Below are 12,674 nucleotides of genomic sequence, written 5' to 3' on the forward strand. Positions count from 1 at the left end.
TGAATCATGCCTGGAGGTTTTAGTTTCATGTTGGAAGTGATTGGAGTTGGGGGTCCTGGTATTCTTTCACTATCTTTAGTCACAACTGTAAATGCAGTTTTTTGAAAAATGACTTGAAGCCTATTGACTCTTTGTGCATTCAGTTGAAAGCAGAATATTTTAAGCTATCCACTTTTAAGATATTAGCTATTATGCTATTTTTAAAACATTTTTTGTTTTTAGAAATTAACAATTACATAGAGTATGTGATGCAAACCACAATGATTATAGTTTTCCATTTTTATATAATATATAACATTAGTATATTGGAAATATTATATAGTATAATACTATTATAATTATTTAATATAATAGTATACTATAAATATTAATATATTAATATCATTTATATAATAATAGGCATCCTTATAATACTTCCAAATTTTGAGGGATTTCACTCAACTAAATCTTTATGTGGAAAGATGATTCATATATAGATATTAACGGAGAATTGAGAGCTGGTAGGACTGCTGCCATTATTCTTTCTGTTTTACAGCCTATGCTTAGTCAAAAACTACTAACTATAAGTTGCTTGCTGAGGATATCATGAGGCATTTTTTCCTCAAATAGGTGCAGACTTACAAAATAGGTGCTATTTTCTAGACCTCTTATCTGTGAAATTGAACACTGTGGCTTCCATGGTTCAAAATGGACTGTGATGAATTATTTGCAAATTAATACAACTATAGTTTACATTGTGCTTATAATTCAGAATTGCTGTTAGTTCTCTTATCTCTGTTGCTATCTGCTCTGCCTAAATTTTGTTGCAATTTTCGATTAATACTTTGTGAGAGAAATTGACAGTGTAGTCCAGTTTAGGAGTGTAATAGAAGAAAAAGACCTATTGAAAACTTGAACTGGTTATACCTTTAGTTTCATCTACATTCTTTAGATATACACCATCTCAACAAGGAGTGGCTTTCAACTCTGGAGCTAAACAGAGAGTTATTCGAATGGTGGAAATGCAGAAAGATCCGATGGAACCTCCAAGGTTCAAGTAAGTAGGTGGTTTCATGAGAAGGAACCACTATTCCTAAAAAGAGATATCAAAGGAGGAAAATGTATATCAACATGTAAGTGGGTAAACAGATCGTGAGACATCTATACGTGGAATACTGTTGAGCAATAAAAAGGAATAAACTTTATTTAATATGTGCAGGAAAGTGAAATGGGTGAATCTCAAAATAATTATGCTGAGTGAAAGAAGTGAGACACAAACAAGTACATACTGTATGATTCTTTTCATATAGAACTCTAGAAAATGCACACTAGTCTACGATGACAGGAGGCAGATCAGTGGTTGCCTGCTGGGAAGGAGGGAGTATGGATAGGCGATGAGAGGAAAAAGAGGGATAGGCAAAGGGGCATGCAGAAACTTTTGGTAGTGATGGGTATCTTCACTATGTTGATTGTGATGATGGTTTCACAGGTATTTACTGTGTCAGAAGTTAATCAGATTGTACACTTCATGTATAGTTAATTGTACATTAGTTGTACCTCAATAAAGCTGTTTCTTAAGAAGGCAAAAGTATATTGCTCGATGAAATGATGTTAATAGTGTGGAGGTGAAGTGGGTAATGATGATGACAGAGTTGGCTGTGTTTTAATAATTGTTGAAGCTGAGTGGTTGTGATGAGAAAAACAACTTTTGAGGAAAACAACTTTTTTTTTCCTGAGTTGCTGCCTAGGCACTTTACAGTATGATAACCCTGCTCACACCTAGAGACTGGACATTTAGATTAAGACTTGTGTTTAGGATGCCAGTCATAAGTTCCCACTTTGCCTTTCCCAGGGAACCTTTTAAAATATAGTTGGCCCTTTGTATCTGCAGGTTCTGCACCCGTGGTTCCAACCAACCACAGATCAAAAATATTTGGGAGAGTTTTCCCTGGTGGTCAAGTGGTTAGTACTCTGTGCTTCCACTGCAGGGGGCACAGGCTCAGTCCCTGGTCGGGGAGCTAAGATCCCACATGCTGCGTGGCATGGCCAAAAGAATAGTTTGTAAAAAAAAATTCAGGAAAAAGAAGTCCAGGAAGTTCTCAAAAGCAAAACTTAATTTGCCACACCTACCAGAACTATTTATATAACATTTACATTGTATTAGATATTATATGTAATCTAGAAATGATTTAAAGTATATGGGAGGGGCTTCCCTGGTGGCGCAGTGGTTGAGAGTCCGCCTGCCGATGCAGGGGACACGGGTTCGTGCCCCAGTCCGGGAAGATCCCACATGCCGTGGAGCGGCTTGGCCCATGAGCCATGGCCGCTGAGCCTGCGCGTCCGGAGCCTGTGCTCCGCAACGGAAGAGGCCACGACAGTGAGAGGCCAGCGTACCGCAAAAAGATAATAATAAATAAATAAATAAATAAAGTATATGGGAGGATGTGTATAGGTTATATGCAGATACTACGCCACTTTTTTTTTTTTTTTTTTTTTTTGCGGTATGCGGGCCTCTCACTGTCATGGCCTCTCCCGTTGCGAAGCACAGGCTCTGAACACGCAGGCTCAGCGGCCATGGCTCATGGGCCTAGCCGCTCCGTGGCATGTGAGATCTTCCCAGACCCGGGCACGAACCCGTGTCCGCTAGCATCAGCAGGCAGACTCTCAACCACTGCGCCACCAAGGAAGCCCCTACGCCACTTTAATAAAGGACTTGAGCATTCACGGCTTTTGGTATATCCTCAGGCGTCGAGGAACCAATCCTCCTCAGATACCAAAGGGTGACTATAACTACTTAGAGTTAAGCCCCAGGAAAAGTTAGTATCCTCTGTCCCAACTACCTTATAAGTAATAGGTATTGCTATGCTGCTCTCCATCTCCTGCTCACTTGTGGCCTAGGACAGAAGATTATCCTTCCTCCAGTTCTTTCCTCATTCCTCACTCCTCACTTCTGGGATCTGAAAGTAATAATAAATCTTGTGACTCTACTTCTTCAGGTGGGTGTATTAAAACTGCACCTTTAATTGAAACAACCCAATGTGTTTCACTTCCCCAGAGTGGGAGCTTGGATGCTCAGAGAGCTATCTGCGGACCCTGGGGGGGTGTCTTGTGCCCCTCATTCAGCAGGTCATAATCTGCACATTCTTAATTGAATACACCAGCTCTAGCTTCTCAACGCGTTGCTATATAATAGGTGGATGTTTGTTATATACTCTCTGTTTTTGTATCTGTTTGAAGCTTTACATAATAAAAAATAAGGAGGGGAGACGACATATTAACTAAAAAGGAAAAATCTGTATCACTCTGTGGTTGTGCTTTGGTTTATCCTTCAGGATTAATAAGAAAATTCCCCGGGGACCACCTTCTCCTCCTGCACCTGTCATGCATTCTCCTAGCCGAAAGGTAATCTTTGCTCTAGTTTAAAATCTCTTTTTGTACTCATGATTACTAATTTTATAAATAACCTCACATAGAATAAAGTCTAGATGCCTATGTAGTTACATTTCACCACACTTATTGTTTCTTTAATTTGTTTTCCAAGACCAAATAGGGACCCACTCAAGACTATAATATGCAGTTCCAGAGTGCCTATGAGAATGTATGTAAAATGTTAGCTAGTAGTTTTATTATTATTAACCTAACCCCTGCATTTAATGGAATGAAAAGGGTCTGGTATTTGACAAGAAGAATGTTATCATAGTTATAGCAAGGAAGTACCTGGGATCATTAGGTCTGTGCTTCATAGTCCAAGTGGCTTTTTTTAGATATTTTATTACCCAACTAAAAAAACAAGTTTCTCATCTGAAAGAAGTCACATCAGTTTAAATATGTAAAAATACTAACCAGCATTTATAACTGTCAAAAATAATTTACAGATTATTTTTTATATTAAAGTTATTACTAGAACCCATGATATGGGAACATAGTATATAGTGCCACCAAACAAATGGAATTAGGACCTTTGACTAAATCCATCCATATGTAGTGTATACTGAGCTGTCTTTGAAGAGAAAGATTGCACTTCGGTTTTTAGCTAGACTATAAATCTAAAAATGTCTCTTCTTCCTCTCTTTTCTCAATTCAGATGACCGTGAAGGAACAACAAGAGTGGAAGATTCCTCCCTGTATTTCAAACTGGAAAAATGCAAAGGTAATTAACTTGTCATAAAATCATAAAAGGTAATTAACTTGTCTTAGTTTTAGAACCTCCTGGAAAACACCCAGGAAGGACCTTCAGCCTGGGTACCTTTAGCTGAAACCTCAGCATCTCATTTAGCTGAAGATTTTCAAGAAGGAACACTCAGCTTATGTGACTTTTCTCTTTTTATTTTAATGTAATAGAAATGTTAGTATGCCAGGCACATGAATACCATGTGGATTCTCCTAGTAAATTGTAGTTACTGGAAGCATATAGAGAAGGAAAGGGTAGAATAAAGTAACATATCAATGAAAGATAGTATTCTTTAGAAAACTCAAATTTATATCTAAAATTCTTCCTGAAAGGATTTAAACCAATTTAAATAATCATATGACAAAACAGAGTAAATGTTTGGATATATTCAGTGCTTTAATTTTTAAATTACTTGTTTCTGTTTATAACAATGCAAGTATAAACTATATGTACTAATCACCAAAGCTACCAGGAGTCATGAAGAATCTGTAAAATAATGCAGAATAAATTTCCTAATCACTGTTTCCTCTTTTCTGTCAAATAATATTTCATGATTCTGATGTTGATGGGTGAATAAGGCTACGTTAACCCATGGTTTAAATATAAATTATTCCTTAAAGGAAGTTAGGGAATTCCCTGGTGGTCCAGTGGATAAGACTCCGCACTTTCACTGCCAAGGGCCCAGGTTCAGTCCCTGGTCGGGGAAGTAAGATCCCACAAGCTGTGCAGCGTGTCCAAAAAAAAAAAGAAGAAGTTATACACTCATCCTGAAACAAAAAGATTGTTGGGTGGTCTGGTTTGGATTGATTAATATGTATGTAACTATGGTATCTTGAGCTGACTCTGTAACACTTCCTTATATTGGGAATAAAGACCATGGACTAGAGGTCAGTATTTGGGAGTCTAGTCAGAAATCTGGAAGAATAAAGCTAAGTCTGAAAATTACATGAATGTTCAAACGTATTCCTTGAGTTGTTGAAGTAGAATGCAAAATTTCAAAACACAGAATCTTAGTTGTCTAGCAAATTTTATCTTTTTTCCATTTACTAAAACTTGCAGGGTTCCTAGAATCTGACAAGTCATGAGAACAGTATAGCGGATTAAGCTACCTATAGACGCTGTGATTTTAGTGATTTGTTCTACCTTTGTATGGCTGTTACATTTACTTGATGAACAACTTTAACTATTTGATAGTGATTTCCTTTTATTATAACCCACAATCTTAACATGAGAATCTGTTTTCCCAGAGCATGCACTCTGAAATCGTACTTCCCAAGTTTAAATCCTAGTTTGTCTGTTTATTAACTGTATGACCTTGGGGACGTTACCTCAGTATCCTTATTTGTGAAATGGAAATAATAATGTTACCAGTCTTACAGAATTGTTGTGAAGGTTAAGTGAGGCCATGGATATAAAGTGCTTAAACAATCCTCCACATAAAGCACTCATTGTTAGCTGCTGCTGTTGTTGCTTAATTGTGAAGAAAGATGTAAGGAAAAAACTTTAAATGGTTGTCAAAACGGACATATATAAATATAGTTTTAAAGACTCTGCAGTAGCTCTTTTGTGACCAGTGTTTTCTATCTGCCTTCACACTAGGGTTATACAATTCCATTAGATAAACGTCTGGCAGCTGATGGAAGAGGACTGCAGACAGTTCACATCAATGAAAATTTTGCAAAACTGGCCGAAGCCCTCTACATTGCTGATCGGAAGGTTGATCTGTTATAATTAAGATGTTTAATTGATAATTTGTAAATCCGTTCTCAGTTACCTAAGATACTGTTATTTTAGCTACACTGCTGAGTACCTGAAGAGGCTGTCACCTGTGGATGTGTTCGAGAGATGACAGGTGCTGGTTGCAGCTCTGTACCTGGTCTCAGCGTTCGTAGACTCGTACACCTTCCTCACCACTGGTGGTTCGGCTTCCTCACAACATTCCAGAATAATGATTAACTAGGCCGATCAAATTTTGGGAAGATTGCCAGCTGCTCTTTTTAGGTTTCATCATTTTTCTCTCTTTTAAATGTAGGTGTCTCCCAAAAGGTATCAGGGAGGGGCAAATAAACATTCCGATGTGTTGAATGCTATAGAAAATGACATTCATAATATTGGCTGTCTATTAATATCATGGTATTAATATGTGTATTTGAACTTTACATACATCATGGCGTGTGTATAGAATATAGAAGAGTACACCTTCTGTGTCACAGTGAGCACCCTTATGGAAATTATCTCTTGCACATCTACACTAAGGCTTTATCTTTTTTTTTTTGAATTTTATCTTGTTATACAGCAGGTTCTTATTAGTCATCCATTTTATCCACATCGGTGTATACATGTCAATCGCAGTCTCCCAATTCATCACACACACACACCCGCCACTTTCCCCCCTTGGTGTCCATACATTTCTTCTCTGCGTGTGTGTCATGTTTGCCCTGCAAACCGGTTCATCTGTACCATTTTTCTAGGTTCCACATATATGCGTTAATATACAATTTGTTTTTCTCTTTCTGACTTACTTCACTCTGTATGACAGTCTTTAGATCCATCCACATCTCTACAAATGACCCAATTTTATTCCTTTTTTATGGCTGAGTAATATTTCATTGTATATATTTACCACATCTTCTTTATCTATTCATCTGTCGATGGGTATTTAGGTTGCTTCCATGACCTGGCTATTGTAATTAGTGCTGCAGTGAACACTGAGGTGCATGTGTCTTTGAATTATGGTTTTCTCTGGGTATATGCCCAGTAGTGGGATTGCTGGGTCATATGGTAATTCTATTTTTAGTTTTCTAAGGAACCTCCATACTGTTCTTCATAGTCGCTGTATCAATTTACATTCCCACCAACAGTGCAAGAGGGTTCCCTTTGCTCCACACCCTCTCCAGCATTTGTGGTTTGTAGATTTTCTGATGCCCATTCTAACAGCTGTGAGGAGATACCTCATTGTAGTTTTGATTTGCATTTCTCTAATAGTCATGTTGAGCAGCTTTTGATGTGCTTCTCGGCCATCTGTATGTCTTCTTTGAAGAAATGTCTATTTAGGTCTTCTGCCCATTTTTGGATTGGGTTGCTTGTTGTTTTTAATATTGAGCTGCATGAGCTATTTATATATTTTGGAGATTAATCCTTTGTCCGTTGATTTGTTTGCAAATATTTTCCCCCATTCTGAGGGTTGTCTTTTCATCTTGTTTGTGGTTTCCTTTACTGTGCAAAAGCTCTGAAGTTTCATTAGGTCCCATTTGTTTATTTTTGCTTTTATTTCCATAACTCTAGGAGGTGGATCAAAAAAGATCTTGCTGTGATTTATGTCAAAGAGTGTTCTTCCTATGTTTTCCTATAAGAGTTTTATAGTGTCCAGTCTTACATTTAGGTCTCTAATCCATTTTGAGTTTATTTTTGTGTATGGTGTTAGGAAGCGTTCTAATTTCATTCTTTTACATGTAGCTGTCCAGTTTTCCCAGCACCACTTATTGAAGAGACTGTCTTTTCTCCATTGTATATCCTTGCCTCCTTTGTCATAGATTAGTTGACCATAGGTGTGTGGGTTTATCTCTGGGCTTGCTATCTTGTTCCATTGATCTATGTTCCTGTTTTTGTGCCAGTACCATATTGTCTTGATTACTGTAGCTTTGTAGTATAGTCTGAAGTCAGGGAGTCTGATTCCTCCAGCTCTGTGTTTTGCCCTCAAGACTGCTTTGGGTATTCGGGGTCTTTTTTGTCTCCATACAAATTTTAAGATTTTTTGTTCTAGTTCTGTAAAAAATGCCATTGGTAATTTGATAGGGATTGCATTGAATCTGTAGATTGCTTTGGGTAGTATAGTCATATTCACAATATTGATTCTTCCAATCCAAGAACATGGTATATATCTCCGCATCTGTTTGTATCATCTTTAATTTCTTTCATCAGTGTCTTATAGTTTTCTGCATACAGGTCTTTTGTCTCCCTAGGTAGGTTTATTCCTAGGTATTTTATTCTTTTTGTTGCAGTGGTAAATGGGAGTGTTTCCTTAATTTCTCTTTCAGATTTTTCATCATTAGTTTATAGGAATGCAAGAGATTTCTGTGCATTGATTTTGTATCCTGCAACTTTACCAAATTCACTGATTAGCTCTAGTAGTTTTCTGGTAGCATCTTTAGGATTCTCTATGTATAGTATCATGTCATCTGCAAACAGTGACAGTTTTACTTCTTCTTTTCCAATTTGTATTCCTTTTATTTCTTTTTCCTCTCTGATTGCTGTGGCTAGGACTTCCAAAACTAGGTTGAATAATAGTGGTGAGAGTGGACATCCTTGTCTTATTCCTGATCTTAGAGGAAATGCTTTCCGTTTTTCACCATTGAGAATGATATTTGCTGTGGGTTTGTCGTATATGGCCTTTATTATGTTGACGTAGGTTCCCTCTATGCCCATTTTCTGGAGAGTTTTTATCATAAATGGGTGCTGAATTTTGTCAAAAGCTTTTTCTGCATCTATTGAAATGATCATATGGTTTTTATTCTTCAGTTTGTTAATATGGTGTATCACATTGATTGATTTGTGTATGTTGAAGAATCCTTGCATCCCTGGGATAAATCCCACTTGATCATGGTGTATGATCCTTTTAATGTGTTGTTGGATTCCGTTTGCTATTATTTTGTTGAGGAGTTTTGCATCTATATTCATCAGTGATATTGGTCTCTAATTTTCTTTTTTTGTAGTATCTTTGTCTGGCTTTGGTATCAGGGTGATAGTGGCCTCATAGAATGAGTTTGGGAGTGTTCCTTCCTCTGCCATTTTTTGGAAGAGTTTGAGAAGGATGGGTGTTAGCTCTTCTCTAAATGTTTGATAGAATTCACCTGTGAAGCCATCTGGTCCTGGACTTTGTTGGAAGATTTTTAATCACAGTTTCAATTTCATTACTTGTGATTGGTGTGTTCATATTTTCTGTTTCTTCCTGGTTCAGTCTTGGAAGCTTATACCTTTCTAAGAATTTGTCCATTTTTCCACGTTGTCCATTTTATTGTCATAGAGTTGCTTGTAGTAGTCTCTTAGGATGCTTTGTATTTCTGCGGTGCCTGTTGTAACTTCTCCTTTTTCATTTCTAATTTTATTGATTTGAGTCCTCTCCCTCTTTTTCTTGATGAGTCTGGCTAATGGTTTATCAATTTTGCTTATCTTCTCAAAAAACCAGCTTTTAGTTTTATTGATCTTTGCTGTTGTTTTCTTTGTTTCTATTTCATTTATTTCTGCTCTGATCTTTATGATTTCTTTCCTTCTGCTAACTTTGCGTTTTGTTTGTTCTTCTTTCTCTGGTTCCTTTAGGTGTAAGGTTAGATTGTTTGAGATTTTTCTTGTTTCTTGAGGTAGGTTATATAGCTATAAACTTCCCTCTTAGAACTGCTTTTGCTGCATCCCATAGGTTTTGGATTGTCATTGTCATTTGTCTCTAGGTAGTTTTTGATTTCCTCTTTGATTTCTTCAGTTATCCCCTGGTTATTTAGTAATGTATTGTTTAGCCTCCACGTGTTTGTGTTTTTTAGGGTTTTTTTCCCTGTAATTCATTTCTAATCTTATAGCGTTGTGGTCAGAAAAGATGCTTGATATGATTTCAATTTTCTTAAATTTACTGAGGCTGGATTTGTGACCCAAGATGTGATCTATCCTGGAGAATGTTCCGTGCACACTTGAGAAGAAAGTGTAATCTGCTGTTTTCGGATGGAATGTCCTATAAATATCAATTAAATCTATCTGGTCTATTTTGTCATTTAAAGCTTGTGTTTTCTTATTTATTTTCATTTTGGATGATCTGTCCATTGGTGTAAGTGAGGTGTGTTAAAGTCCCCCACCATTATTATGTTACTGTCGATCTCCTCTTTTATAGCTGTTAGCAGTTGCCTTATGTATTGAGGTGCTCCTATGTTGGGTGCATATATATTTATAATTGTTATATCTTCTTGGATTGATCCCTTGATCATTATGTAGTGTCCTTCCTTGTCTTTTGAACATTCTTTATTTTAAAGTCTATTTTGTCTGATATGAGTATTGCTACTCCAGCTTTCTTTTGATTTCCATTTGCATGGAATATCTTTTTCCATCCCCTCACTTTCAATCTGTATGTGTCCCTAGGTCTGAAGTGGGTCTCTTGTAGACAGCATATATACAGGTCTTGGTTTTCTATCCGTTCAGCAAGCCTGTGTCTTTTGGTTGGCGCATTTAATCCATTTATGTTTAAGGTGATTATCGATATGTATGTTCCTATGACCATTTTCTTAATTGTTTTGGGTTTGTTTTTGTAGGTCCTTTTCTTCTCTTGTTTTTCCCACTTAGAGAAGTTCCTTTAGCATTTGTTGTAGAGCTGATCTGGTGGTGGTGAAGTCTCTTAGCTTTTGCTTGTCTGTAAAGCTTTTGATTTCTCTGTTTAATCTGAATGAGATCCTTGCTGGGTAGAGTAATCTTGGTTGTAGGTTCTTCACTTTCATCACTTTAAGTATGATCATGCCACTCCCTTCTGGCTTGTAGAGTTTCTGTTGAGAAATCAGCTGTTAACCTTATGGGAGTTCCCTTGTATGTTATTTGCCGTTTTTCTCTTGCTGCTTTCAATAATTTTTCTTTGTCTTTAATTTTTGCTAATGTGATTATTATGTGTCTCGGTGTGTTTCTCCTTGGGTTTATCCTATATGGGACTCTTTGCACTTCCTGGACTTGGGTGGCTATTTCCTTTCCCATGTTAGGGAAGTTTTCGACTATAATCTCTTCAAATATTTTCTTGGGTCCTTTCTCTCTCTCTTCTCCTTCTGGGACCCCTGTAATGCGAATGTTGTTGCATTTAACGTTGTCCCAGAGGTCTCTTAGGCTGTCTTCATTTCTTTTCATTCTTTTTTCTTTATGCTGTTCCGCAGCAGTGAATTCCACCATTCTGTCTTCCAGGTCACTTATCTGTTCTTCTTCCTCATTTATTCTGCTATTGATTTGTTCTAGTGTAGTTTTCATTTCAGTTATTGTATTGTTCATCTCTGTTTGTTTTTTAATTCTTCTAGGTCTTTGTTAAACATTTCTTGCTTCTTCTCGATCTTTGCCTCCATTCTTTTTCTGAGGTCCTGGATCATCTTCACTATCGTTATTCTGAATTCTTTTTGTGGAAGGTTGCCTATCTCCTTCATTTAGTTGTTTTTCTGGGGTTTTATCTTGTTCCTTCATCTGGTACATAGCCCTCTGCGTTTTCATCTTGTCTATCTTTCTGTGAATGTGGTTTTTGTTCCACAGGCTGCAGGATTGTAATTCTTCTTGCATCTGCTATCTGCCCTCTAAGGATTTATCTTGAGTTGGTCTGATTGATTTTGAGAATATAACCAGTTCCTGTTATTGATATTGAAATTTTCTTTACTGGAATCTTGTTTAATTTTATTTTTTAGGTTGTTTCTGAGGAAACATTAGTGAAACACTGACTTACAAGATTGATTGGGGTCACTATAGTTTCAACCACTAAAACAATTCTCTGAGTGAAAAAGCTAAATTTGCAATGTCGTCTAGACAAGTAATCTTTTTGTAGACAAGAATCTTTGTTTTAATCGGCAGTAACAAATTTGAATTCTTTATAACTTCTTTCAAGCCAGAGTTTAGTCAGGGAGTTACATGACAGCTGTAATTCTTTATCCCCAGTAGTGTCTTATTTAACATCTGACTTTACTAACAGGCTCGTGAAGCTGTGGAAATGCGTGCTCAAGTAGAGAGAAAGATGGCTCAAAAAGAAAAGGAGAAACATGAAGAGAAACTTAGAGAAATGGCCCAGAAAGCCAGGGAGAGAAGAGCTGGGATCAAAACCCATGTGGAAAAAGGTATGACATACTCATTACTAAACTGAATTTGCATTGTTAATAATATCTATCTCATTTTAGAAAATCTCTATTGTTTTTTATTGCATACAGAGCAGTACATACATATAAATATAGATATTTCAGAAATAATTTAGAAGTGAAACAGTAGTTTCTGCCTTATTAAGCTGAAGCAGTAGAAAATAAAGAATGTGTATTTAAATGTGGGCCTCTAATATGCAAGAACTCCAGAAGTTATTAAAGTTCTGAGAAGTATACTTTTAAAAATCACATATTACTCAAATGATAGGCTTAGTTTTCTCTTATTTTAATTTTCTTGAAACTTAGAGAAATCTTATCTCCAACTGAATAATTCATCTCCCCCACATGGTAAACTGATCGAGAGTTTTTCTATCTTGTAGGCCTTTGATCATTAAATTTGCCAGTATTTTCTCTCTGGCTTTATCTAGTGGTCTACATTGGTATATTAATTCAGGTAGAGTGAGAAGACTAATTCTAATTCAAGAAAATTATGAGGGTAGTTTTTCTTTCATTAATAAATCCTAGACTAGTGTAATTATTCAGTTCATACTGAGCACCTACTGTGTGCAAGGCTCTCTTCTAGACACAGAGTTTTCTACTAGACAGGTAGGGGGTATAGCAGTGAGCATTTTAGTGAATGTAGATAGACCAAAAAAAGTTAGTCATATAGTATATTA

At 36.7% G+C, this 12,674-nt stretch overlaps 1 protein-coding gene across 1 annotated transcript in view; it reads left to right on the plus strand.

Annotated features, from left to right (window-relative positions):
• SNW1 (SNW domain containing 1) overlaps nt 1-12,674 on the plus strand; it is a 35,359-nt gene that overhangs the window by 16,560 nt on the left and 6,125 nt on the right. The window contains exons 6-10 of the mRNA XM_079914650.1: nt 932-1,036; nt 3,312-3,381; nt 4,064-4,129; nt 5,750-5,866; nt 11,838-11,979. Of these exons, the coding sequence (XP_079770776.1) occupies nt 932-1,036; nt 3,312-3,381; nt 4,064-4,129; nt 5,750-5,866; nt 11,838-11,979 (500 nt within the window). The remainder of the gene's footprint in view (nt 1-931; nt 1,037-3,311; nt 3,382-4,063; nt 4,130-5,749; nt 5,867-11,837; nt 11,980-12,674) is intronic.

This window comes from Stenella coeruleoalba (assembly GCF_951394435.1).
Source record: "Stenella coeruleoalba genome assembly, chromosome: 2".
Classification (NCBI taxonomy): Eukaryota; Metazoa; Chordata; class Mammalia; order Artiodactyla; family Delphinidae; genus Stenella; species Stenella coeruleoalba.